This window comes from Ailuropoda melanoleuca, chromosome 13 (genome assembly GCF_002007445.2).
Source record: "Ailuropoda melanoleuca isolate Jingjing chromosome 13, ASM200744v2, whole genome shotgun sequence".
In the NCBI taxonomy this organism is placed as follows: domain Eukaryota; kingdom Metazoa; phylum Chordata; class Mammalia; order Carnivora; family Ursidae; genus Ailuropoda; species Ailuropoda melanoleuca.
Window position 1 is genome coordinate 41,963,369 of NC_048230.1, and position 12,171 is coordinate 41,975,539.

General features: G+C 54.8%; 1 protein-coding gene across 1 annotated transcript; it reads right to left on the reverse strand.

Moving 5' to 3' along the window:
* Window positions 1–542: 542 nt before the first annotated feature.
* Window positions 543–12,127, reverse strand: TK1 (thymidine kinase 1). Its single transcript, XM_034640989.1, has 7 exons — window positions 11,969–12,127; window positions 11,815–11,846; window positions 10,597–10,707; window positions 8,074–8,167; window positions 1,998–2,087; window positions 1,508–1,627; window positions 543–1,403 (listed from the first exon to the last, which is right to left on the reverse strand). Exons 1-7 carry the CDS (start codon window positions 12,032–12,034, stop codon window positions 1,197–1,199), a joined length of 720 nt encoding a protein of 239 aa, XP_034496880.1. The 5' UTR covers window positions 12,035–12,127; the 3' UTR covers window positions 543–1,196.
* Between the last annotated feature and the right edge of the window lie 44 nt (window positions 12,128–12,171).

A 12,171-nucleotide genomic window follows, 5' to 3' on the forward strand; every position in this document is an offset into this window, starting at 1 on the left:
GACAGCCCATTTTACAAGGTACAGCTCAGCTAGTCTTCTGGGCGCCTGAGCTATCAAGTGTCTGTTTCACAAACAAAACCTGACCCCACAGCCCCAGCTGGCAGCCCTGACCATAGCCTTGTCTTTCCATCCTGGGCCCCAGGCTCCTCCGTCCACCCATTTTGTCCTGAAACCCGTCCAGACAGAAGAGCAAGCAAATATTCCTCCTAGGACAGCCTTCATGGTCGCTTCTCGGTTAAAGTGTTGTGGCTAAGAGACTAGTAGTTCTAGAAAAAGATCTGGAAAGAAATCCCCACCCTTGTCATATCAGAGCTGTCTACAGTGAGACCCAGGGCATCCCAGGCTGTAAAGACAAATGTGTTTACGGGGCACCTGGGTGCCTCAGTTAAGCGTCTGACTTCTGCTCAGGTCATGATCTGTGTCCTGGGATCGGGCTCCTAGCTCAGTGGGGAATCTGCTTGTCCCTCTCCCACTGCCCCTCCTCCTACTCATGCTTTCTCTCTTATGAGATCTTACGAAATCTTAAAAAATAAAAAACATGCTTTCACCAACCTGTCAATTTTAATATTAGTTATTAATTCACACGCTACAACAGAATCACAGACCCCAACCCTAGTCGCCTCTGCCCCAAACACCCCCCTCTTTAAAAGATAAGCCTCTGGGACCTGAGCCCCAGCAGGGTAAGTGTCTCCCATGAGAGAGAGGCTGTAATTCTGGGGAAAATGATGACCGGAGTGTCGGAAGCAGGAGGGCACAAGTCCAGCTGCCCTTGGAGGCCAGGAATCAGTCCCAAGCAGAGACAGAAACCTTTGCGTGGGCCGAGGTTCGGTCTGCGCCGGAGGCTCTGGCGCTCGGACTTCCCAGCGAGAACAGAAACCCAACAGTCAAAGCCACAAGGGGGAAGAAGCCATGGGCGCCGATGTCGCCACAGTGTACGGTTCTGCCCCTCACCCCACAGGAGGAAAGGGGGGTGACGGCGGTGGCCAGACCCTGAGCTCATGAGTGGACCAGCAGCTGGGAAGGGAACCAAGAAAGGGGAAAACGGGACCTGCAGACCACCAGCCCAGGACCCCGCACCCAGGAGGCAGAAAGTCCCATCTTCGCCCCACCCCCCACTTCCTCCTGGGGAGGGCTGCGCGGCGGCCCTCGGGTGGGGGTGGGGCGGCCAGCAGGGGGCGGCCGCGAGAAAGGGAGCCTCAGTTGGCCGGGCTGCACTGCAGGATCTGATGCGCGGCGAACAGCTTCCGGACGCCCGCCGCCTCTCCCGGCTTTCCCGGCACCAGCACCGGGCAGTTCTCCTTGTTCTCCCTGCCGTCCGGCGCGGCGGGCAGACCCGAGGCCTTCTTGAAATAGCAGAGGCGGCACACGGAGTGGTATTTGTCTGCGCCTCCAATCACCTCCACCTGGCCGCGGGACGCAAAGGGCCTGGACTGAGCGGGGGCACGGCGCCTCCGGGCCCCGCCCCATACCCCCCGCCCCCGCCCCGGAGCAGGCAGGTGGGGGCTACCTCTTTCTCCGAGCCTAGCCGCTTGGTGTAGGCGGCCTCCCGGAAGCACTCCATGCACACGGCTGTCAGCTTCACCACGCTCTCCGCCAGGGGCACCAGGTTCAGGATGGTTCCGAATGCCTACACTCCCAGGGGAAGACAGCAGGTGAGCCCATCTACCTGGCCAGGTGGGTTTTTCCTTGAAACCCTTGGACTCACAAGCAGGGACCCAGGGAAAGCTTGCCTTGACCTTGCTTTCCCCAGAGTGCCATCCCCTGTAGCGGGCAGTGTCCAGTCCAGGATGGACTCCCAGGCAAGCCAGGGAGCTGGGTCTGCCTCACCTGAGTGCCCACTCTAGGGCACCGCCCAGCTCAGAGTGCCCCCAAGTGCCAAGCCCCAGTCATCCAGGTAGCACTGCACTGACAGAAGAGGCTCCAGGGCTGCCCCTGTTCCTGCCCAGGCCCTTCCTTCCCTCCAGATCCCCTCCTAAGGCCTGGATCGGATACCTCACCTTCCTCTGGAAGGTCCCGTCCAGCGCGGCCACGATCACGGTCTTCCCGGCGTTGGCCATAGTCTCGCTGAACTCCACGATGTCTGGGAACTGGAAGGGGGCAGGGGTAGGGGGATGTCTGTGAGCTTCCACCCCGAGCAGTAGCTTCCGGGAGCCACGGAGACACTGCCACCCATCAGTGTGGAGCATGAGAACAGGGCGACCCCAGCCCTCTTGCCAGCGCCCCAGACCAGGAGACCAGTGTCTCTGTGCTCAGCCCCACCTACCACAGCCATGCACATCCATGACCGCCCACGTCCACTAACCATTGCCAGCTTTCCACGACAGAGCAGGTGCACTCCGGGCCCCAGCACATCGGACCTGTCACTAGTGATGCAGCCCAGCTGGAGGCGGTCTAATACCGCGGTGGCCAAAACCTCGGGCCAGAGGGCTGCCTGCCTTGAACTCTGCTCTGGTTGGACCCATGACTGTGTGACCTCGGCAATGAGTCCATGTTTCCTTTTTTTTTTTTTTTAAGATTTTATTTATTTAGTTGACAGAGAGACACAGCGAGAGAGGGAACACAAGCAGGGGGAGTAGGAGAGGGAGAAGCAGGCTTCCCGCTGAGCAGGGAGCCCATGCGGGGCTTGATCCCAGGACCCTGGGATCATGACCTGAGCTGAAGGCAGACGCTTAACGACTGAGCCACCCAGGAGCCCCTGAGTCCATGTTTCTGAGCCTAAGAAATGGCAAGGAACACCCCTGGTGTTGCTCACGGATCCCAGGCACTCAAATAGTGAACAGATGATGTGCTCTCTGATGCCTAAAGAGGGGTCAGGGTTCCACCAGCCACTTACAGAGCAGGACGACACAGCAGGCCCTGCGTTTACTTGGTAAATCAACTGTCATTCTAAGCAGCCCAGGGTGAGGCTGCTACTTTGCAGATCCTTTATGAGTTTTCACGCTCAGTCATACTGCCTCCAGTGGACTGTTTGTCTATCTGCATGGCTCTTCGGGTTGTGCGAACGGGCACGTTCTTGTCTTGGGGCAGCAGGCCTCTCCCCAAGCCGTTCAGGCCTGGCTTGGCCCATTTACTGAGGTGTGAGGTTATGCAGACCCGGACAGTTAGCAAGACAAGGTCCGTGAAGGTGGCTAGGAAATCCAAGAGCAATTTGAGTTGGATTCAGCTGAAGCCAAATCCGACTGCCCTCCGTAGGGCTGACCAGGCCCGAGCACAGAAGCAGCCCCCACCTTCCCCCACCCCCAACTCCAGCACGGTCGCCCACACATTGCAGGTCACAGAAATGCAGCTCCCAGCCTGCAAGGGGCTCTCGGCCAGTAAACACCCCCCTTTCTAAGTTGTCACAAAGAAAATGGTTTCCAGACATTACCAAATAATCCCCGGGTGGAGGGCGGGGGCAAAACCACCCGGAGATGAGCAGCCCCGTGCCTCACCCGCCACATGGAGGAATAATGTCAGGACCCCGGTCCTTCCACACCCAGGGGTGGGGGCCCGAGGAAGGCCTCTGCCCCCCCCCCCCCCCCTGTGCCGATGCCAACATTCAAAGAGCTCGCTTGGTCCCCTGTTCACGTGCCATCTCCCTAGGTCCCCGGAGGGGGTGCCCGAGGCCCCCGAGATGACGACGTGCTGTGCATGTGGCGAACACAATGCAGAGGGCCCACCGGGAAGCTCACTACTGGCATTGGTTTTTATTGCTATTCATTTTTGTGTTATGTTAGGGGTTGACCTGTGTCCCCTCCCACCCCCCATTCACGTGGAAACCCTAACCACCAGGACCTCAGAAAATCACCTCATTTGGAGGTAGGGTCTTCGCAGATGCCACCCCATTAAAGTGAGGCCAGCAGGGTGAGACCCCATTTCATGTGACTGGTGTCCTTACAAGAAGGGAGCATTTGGACAGAGTCACAGAAGGAGGACAGCCATCTATAAGCCAAGGGGAGAGGCCCGGAATGTTCCCCATTCTGGCCCTCACAAGGAAATGAGCCTGCCCACACCCTGATTTCGGGCTTCCAGCCTCCAGAACAGGAGAGAATCAATTCCCACTGTGTAAGCGGCCAGTCGGTGCTCCCCGTTACAGCAGCGCTAGGCAAACAGTGCAGGTCACACTGAAAACAGACCTGCAGGGGGCGCCTGGGGGCGCAGTCAGGTAAGTCTCAACTCTTGGTTTCAGCTCAGGTAGCAATCTCCCAGTGAGGAGAGCCCCTGAGAGCCCCGTGTTGGGCTCCATGCTTAGCAGGGAGCCAACTCCCTCTCCCTCTGCCCCTCCCCCTACTCCCACACACTCACTCTCAAATAAATAAGTAAAAAATCTTTAATAAATAGGGGCGCCTGGGTGGTTCAGTTGGTTAAGCATCTACCTTCAGCTCAGGTCATGATCCCAGCGTCCTGGGATCGAGTCCCAGCATTGGGCTCCCTGCTCAGTGGGGTGTCTGCTTCTCCCTCTCCCTCTGTGGCTCCCCCTGCCTGTGCTCTCTTGTGCTCTCTCGCTGTCTCTCAAATAAATAAATAAAATCTCTTAAAAAAAAAGAAAAAAGAAAAGAAATAAACTAGAACTTCAGGGCACCCAGCTGGCTTAGTCAGAAAAGCATGCAACTCGATCTCAGGGTCATGAGTTTGAGCCCCACACTGGGTATAGAGATTACTTAAATAAATAAAAACTTAAAAAATAAATAAATAACAAATAAAATAAAATAAAACTTCCAAGCACTTGGCAAATTTTGGGTTTTCTTGGTAGACCCAAATAGTTACAACGTGGGATCCAGGTAGGAAAGTACCAGCAGAGGGTTCTCACTGGTGGCGAGTTGGCCCACTGGTGTCCAGCTGCCCATTCCACACCTCTGGGCGACCGGCAGCGAGCCGCTTCCTAAAGGAGTTTCAATGGAGGGGAAAGAGCCCAGAGCAGAGATTAGGAAGCCTCCGAGTGGATTTGCACCTTCGTCACCTTCCTGCCAAGAGCCAGCTGGCTCGTGATCGCAGCCAAGTGACCCCTGGCTCTGCCCCGGCTGGGGCCTCGCTTCCTGGCAGACACACCAGCCTCACAGGGGCAAAGACCACAAAGGATGGGACCAACTAAAACATTCAACCATGGATGGTAAAACACTAAATGAAACACCACGGACAAAACCCAAAGGCAAACAGAGAAGACATAGTTAGAGCATGTGACAAAGTGGAGGAAAGACAGACCAAGAGAAAAAGGAGGGGAAGCCCTTCCAAGGCAACTTACAGAAGGAGAAAGAAATACAAGTAGCCGATAAACATGGAAACAGATGTCAGGCAGCAGCAATGAAAGAGAAATGCCATGTTACAGGGTGTGCAGGCGCACATGTGTGTGTGCTCACATGGGCACGCTCCGCCACCCGCCCTTCACTCCTCTCTCCTGGGGAATTCTGCAAAGGCCCAGCGGTCACACTGCCCTCTGCACCCGCTGTCTGTTCTCCATCAGTGGGGAGCCTGCCTGGAGCCACCCACTTCCCTCCTACCGGAGGCATACCCCACTGGCCAGCAGCTCACTCCCTGGCTCTCCCACAGGCCCCTTTCTGACCACCCCACCTTAATTCTGTCCCCCCGATGGTACCTTTCCGTCCAGTTGTCTCCACCTGACATATGACATTATTCTCTCCCTGGACTAGAATGTAAGCTCAGGGATGGAGATTCTGGCTGGATTCCCAACACCAGGAACACAGCTGGCATGGGGCACAAGCCCAGAAAGTACTGGTAAATGAATGAATGAATGAATGGAATTGGCCCCTTGACCAGCAATTCCACTTAGCAGATAAATCCCAATACAGCAGACCGCAGGCCAAGATGTCCATCACAGCTTTAAATGGCATGTGCCAGGGGGCCAGTATAAGTAAGATGTGGTACATTTGTAAGCATTCGTAAGGATGGGTACATCCTTGTAGACGGGTACATTTGCTGACACGTGAACAACCGCACAGCATGATAGGAGCCCCCTCTCTTTAAAAACGTACACCTATAGGGGCGCCTGGGTGGCACAGCGGTTAAGCGTCTGCCTTCGGCTCAGGGCATGATCCCGGCGTTATGGGATCGAGCCCCGCATCAGGCTCCTCCGCTATGAGCCTGCTTCTTCCTCTCCCACTCCCCCTGCTTGTGTTCCCTCTCTCACTGGCTGTCTCTATCTCTGTCAAATAAATAAATAAAATCTTTAAAAAAATAAAAAATAAAAACGTACACCTATAAAGACTAGACAGATGTGGAACCAACAGGTAATGGGATTTGTATTTGTTTTTCTGGTCTGTGAAAAGAGAAGAGCAGCCCCAGCAGTGACGCTGGCCCGGCACTCCCAGCCGGGCCCTGGAGTTATCCCGTGGAATGTAATTTATTTCATGGACCGTAAGCATCAGGCAAGGCCGCTCCATGACCGCAGTGGCTCAAGGCAAAAACATGAGCCTCCATAGTCCCATCTGAGCGCAGACAGACATGTACCTGTTTAGGCTACAAGGGACCACATGTTTCCCTGTCCTGGCCAATAGAAGTGACCACTGCTGCTTTACCAACCTGGCTTCAGCCTCCTGGTCCCCCCTCCCTAGACAGAAGGTTTAGGATGCTGGTCAGGATCACCTCCCTTCCTGAGGGCACAGAATTGAGAACTAAGCCAACCTCCTAAAGCCGTCCCCAGAATGAGCCCCATAAGCCCCAATCCTAAGAAGCAAGCCCTCCCCAGGCCCTCAGTGAGACGGCCCCAGGTCTCACGGCATGGGGTCTCCTGCAGCAATCACTAACCACTCACCACACACACAGCAACAAAGCATCCCAAAGCACAGGAGGGAAACCGAGACCACGAAGGACAACGCGCAGACTCAGCCAGCCTGCACTCCCGAAGAAAGGGAAGACTGAGCCAGAAAAGCCTTTAACACAAGATTTTCAGAAAGACAAGGGAAGGAACAGCAGCAGTTAAAACAAACGGTACATCCGTAAACAGAAACAAGGATATGTGCATTAGAGCGGGAGTGACGCGAAAAGAACTAACTGGAAATCCCAAATGAAAAATAGTCTGTGAAACCACACACACTTTGGGAGATGTTCCCAGAACACCTGCCGGAGGTGGGGAGAGAGATTCGGAGTGATAATGGCTTCATTGTCCCCGACAGACATGGAGGCACCACGCTCAAATGTGAAAGGCACACCAGACACCCAGCAGGGTAGCTAAGCATAAGACCTCCCGGGACACACTTTTCTGAGAGCAAGCCCATCACCCAGTCACCTGCTCAGGAAGGCATTCACAGACCCATGGCGGCGGGAAGGGATGCTGCTTTTCCAAAGCCACAGGGAAGAACCATCGTCAAGCTACCCTTTGCCATCCCGCTTAACGTACAGAACAAAATAAAGACATTTTCCTACCGAGAGTCAGAAAGCTTCCCACCAAAATGTCCTGGGCTGCAAGAGCTCCTAGAGGGTGTACTTCCCAAGAAGAGAAACCCATAAAGAACAAGCCAGAAGCAACAAGGAGGCAAACAGAATGTTGCTTACATACCAGTGCTGAGAAATTGGCTTGAACTCATGACCTCGAGATCAACAATCTTACGCTCTACGGACTGAGCTGGCCAGGCATCCCAAGAAACCTAAATTTTTTTTTTTTGTTCACTGTAAATATATATATATATATATATATATATATATATATATATATATATATATATATATATATATTTTTTTTTTTTTTAAGATTTTTTATTTATTTGTCAGAGAGAGAAAGAGAAAAGCACAAGCAGGGGCAGCAGCAGAGGGAGAAGCAGGCTCCCTGCTGAGCAAGGAGCCTGATGCGGGACTCGATCCCAGGACTCTGGCATCATGACCTGAGTGGAAGGCAGACACTTAACTGACTGAGCCATTCGGGGGTTCCTTTTATATCTATTTTTAAGAAGGTAAAATAAATCCCTTAAAGCATGAAAAGCAGTACGGAGAATCCCAAGGGCATTCAGACGTCAGTTGAAGCAAGTTTATGTTGTTTACTAAAAGATCAGAGATGGAACAAAACACCCTCCAAACCAGCAGAGGAGAAAGGGGGACAGACTGGGAGTTTGTAGGCAGAATGCCAGGGACAAGCCAACTTACAAACTGCCCTTCGTCAATGCCTATGACAGCCACGCCCAGGGCCTCCTGAGCCACGTCCCGGAGCAGGCAGGCTGGCAGTGCCTCCATGGTGTTCCTGGGGAGAGAGAGCCAGCACGTGAGCAAGGCAAGGATGCAGAAACTGAACACGGGGGCTGGGGAACAGCTCCCGTGACCACCCTACCCGCAAGCACGCTGCACAGTTGGCGGGAGCTTGAAGTTAGTGCCTGTGGGAGGCCTTTGGGGAGAATAAAGGCCCATGTTCACAAAACCAGTCATTCAACACAAGTTATTTCCTTTGATGCGCTGGACTAGAAATTAGCAGCGCACGGTACAGAGCCCCACAGAGACTCGAAGGCTCCCCTTCCGTTCGGTGTGGGCCAGGCCAGGCGAAATGCTTTAACTTCTTTTGAAAATGAGAAAAAGAGCACATAAATACAACTCGGACTGCATTCTAGTTGTCTTTCTAACAATGTGCTCATAAAATATAATTTTTTACTTCTTTCTTTTTATGGAGGAAGGGGCCCACACAAGGCGAAATTGCCCAGGAAAGCCCAACGTGGTCCTGGGCAGAGCACCAGACTCGGCCTGTGTGTCCCAGCGGACGTGTGGGCCTTCTGGCAGATCGGAGGATTTCTCCACAATCACAGAGCTATTAACTAGCAGAGTCAAGTTTCAAATACAAGGTCCTACTGTTGCCCTGTGTGCCTAAAGGGGAAAAGCGTATCTAGAAGAGTTTGAAAGCCAAAGGCCGTGTGTGGGAAGGTTCCACCCCCACACCCAGGGCCTTTTCTGAAGAGGGATACTATTCTCTGTCCTCTGTCTTTTTAAACAGGGTCTGTTTTTCTACAATGTTGTTTTCTTCTGTGTTCATTTTTCCTGCTCCTCAACTGGCCTTCTCAGGGGCTGGTACTCCCTTTTTTTTTTTTTAAGATTTTATTTATTTATCTGAGAGAGGGAGCACACGAGTGGGGCTGGGGTGGGGTGCAGAGGGAGACGCGGACTCCCTGCTCCCCAGGACCCTGGAATCATGACCTGAGCTGAAGGCAGCTGAAGGCAGATGCTTCACCAACTGAGCCACCTGGGTGCCCCCAGGGGCTGGTGCTTTCTGAAGGCTCAGCAGCCCATAGCTGTATTCAGAAAACTAAAATACTTTACAACCACTGCTTCGTTATTGCCTTGCTACAATTCTACCCCAAGATCTGGGAAGAGTATGAGCTGGTATTGCCTGCATTTTAAATTCCCCCTTCCCTCCCCAGATAGAGAAAACCAGAGGGCGGGCGAGGGCAGTGCCTCTGGAGCCCTGTCACTCCCGCCAAGGGCTCGGTCCCAGCCGTGGCCCGTCCCAGCCTCCGTAGCCCGGGCTGGAGAGCATTTGTGCCGCCTCCTCTGGTCTCACTGGCCTCCCTGGACATGCCCCGTGCAGCGGCAGCAGCAGACCGGACGACAGAAATGACCCGCCTCAGACAGCATGGCCGGAAGCACCCGTCGCTCAAATCCTGACGCTTAGCTCCGAGTCCTGGGCACTGTCCACCCCACCACCCGCCTGGCTTCAGAAACCCCGCGCTCCCACCCCAAGGCTACACACTGGGCTGATCCGAGGCTGCAAGCCCTATGCGTGGCACAGCATGGCTTTGCCGCCAGAGGCTCCAGCGGACAAGTCCCAAGGACAGGGATAATGGCCTGGCTCAGAAATAGCAGGCCCCAACCTGTAGCCAAGGAACAGGCAAGAGTCAAACTGAATTCAGCCCTCCCTCCCCACCTCAGGTGGCAAAGGGAAAACGTCTGCAGGGCGTGGGCGGATAAACATAAAACCAGGATGCGTGAAGGCCACAAGACAACCAAGACCCAGCCAGGCTAAGACAAATAAAAGTTAAAGGAAAAGCAACATGCGGGCTAAAGAAAACCAGTTTGCAACCGCACAGACGTGAGCGCAGCGCTATTGACAATTGCGGCAGAATCAATACTCGTCGTTGGGCTGTCCTGTGCATTGTGGGATGTTCAGCGGCACCCATGCCCTCCCCCACTCCAGCTGGGAGACTAAAAATGTCTCCAGTTGGGGCGCCTGGGTGGCACAGCGGTTGAGCGTCTGCCTTCGGCTCAGGGTGTGATCCCGGCATTGTGGGATCGAGCCCCACATCAAGGCTCCTCCGCTATGACCCTGCTTCTTCCTCTTCCACTCCCCCTGCTTGTGTTCCCTCTCTCACTGGCTGTCTCTATCTCTGTCGAATAAATAAAAGCTTAAAAAAAAAAAAAAAGTCTCCAGAGATTGCCAAATGAACTCTGGGGGAGGGGGCGCAAATCTGCCCTGGTTAAGAGCACTGGGCTAGAATTCTGTGAAAGTCCAAGTCCTAAGATCCCTTGTCGAGCGACTTTGAAAGTCTGCTGAGTTGCAATGTTTCAATGCCAGGCATTGGCCTTATTAACCATTCCTGCTAAAGAGAGCTCTGACAGTATGTCCCTTGGGAACATTCACCGGGTTTCCGGGGGAGGTCCTGGGACAGAACAGAAGAGACAGGAGCTCACCGGTCATGTGTGGAGAAGCTGCTGCTGTACCGAGTGTCTTTGGCATACTTGATCACCAAGCACTTGTACTGGGCAATCTGGAAGCGACGGACCCGGCGCATCAGCTCAGTACTGCGAGAGGAGAGCACTACGTGAGGCCCACGGTGTTAAGAGTGGGCAAGGAAGATCCCCTCGGCAAAAGTGGGGCTCCCCACCACCTTCTAGGGGTCTACTGCCTGAGACCCACCAATGGACAGAAAGACCGGTGAGGACAGAGGGCCAGTGCTCTGAGAGTTCACAGTCTAGCCCTGAGAGGGATGCCAACAAGAGATCACCCACCAGGGAGCCTGGGAATAATGGAATAATAAAGGTGTGCTGGGGTGGGAATTGCTCTCCTTGGGGAGGGTGGCAAGGAATGACCCTCAGGTGGTCCAGGGAGGGGATGCAGGAATAAGTCTCAGGGATCTGGTGGGGTGGGCAGAGGCAAAGGCCCCAGGCACAGGAGAGGGGTCCAGATTGCATTCCAAAGTAGTCTCATCCCAGAGGTCTTCACAGAGTCTGAAATGACTTCACAAAATCTTTTTGTGCAAGAAAAAAATGGAATTTGCCTCTGGGTCCCAGAGCCCACCTTCGCCTCACCACGGTGGGCAACAGGTTCGCACTGGAGTGATCCCCCAGGGCGGAGGGAGTTACCCAGGGGGCTCGCTAGTCCTGCCTAGGTCAGGTAATGGTCCTGTCACACCAGGGGAGCAAAGGTGCCCTGGTCTGACTCCTTAGTGTGTAAAGTACCTAAGGAAACAGTCACACCAGAAGGAGGGGTGCCCATACTGTAGGGTGCACAGGACCTGGCCCACGGTAGACACGACTTTAAAAGAATTAAAATTTTAAATTGAAAAAAAAAAAAACATGACAAGACTTGGCTGCCCCTTTCCGAGAGGGCTTTCGTGAGAGGCTAAAGCGTCAGCAGCTGTACCTAGCTGCAGGAAGGAACGGCGGAGGAATGACCCTAATGGAAGGATCTGAACTGGGCGGGCAGGGAAGAGCATCTGCTCCAGGATCGGATCCCAGGGAGGAGCAGCATCCTGGGCGGGAACGCGCGATCCGGCAGTGGGGGCTGTCCTGGGGGGTGCTGTCTGAGATGGGCGGCAGGCCCGGCGGGGCGCCAGGGGAGGAGGACGGGTACCCCGGAAGGGAGGGATGGGGAAGGAGGTGGTCCCTGCGAGGCCATTAGTTACTTACCTTTTTCCTGAGAACATGGGTCCTAGAATCACCTAGGAGAGAAGGCGAGGTCACTGCGGGGCCCGCTGCGCACGGACGCCCGGCCACGGCCACGGCCACCACCACAACCCCGACCCCGCTCCCGCGTGCTGGGATCCCGTCCCCGCGCCGGCACCTGAATCTGCCCCCGGGTCTTGCTGGGGGAGCCGGGCAGCACGGTGGGCAGGTTGATGCAGCTCATGGCGCCTCCAGGAAGCTCGCAGCTCAGGGACCCTCCGGTGCCACCACCCAGCCACCCAGCGCGGGTTCCCGCGCCGCCCGCCTTTATCCCCGGCTCCCTGGCCAATCGGGAGCCGGCGCCGGCGCGCCGGAGCCAAT

Coding starts and splice junctions, on each gene's coding strand:
- TK1 (XM_034640989.1), bottom strand. CDS start 12,034: ATGAGCTGCATCAACCTGCCCACCGTGCTGCCCGGCTCCCCCAGCAAG. Junction 2,088..8,073: donor GCATTGACGAAGGGCAGTTT/GTAAGTTGGCTT, acceptor GCCCCCTTCCAG/TTCCCAGACATCGTGGAGTT. Junction 1,404..1,507: donor GGCTAGGCTCGGAGAAAGAG/GTAGCCCCCACC, acceptor TCCCGCGGCCAG/GTGGAGGTGATTGGAGGCGC.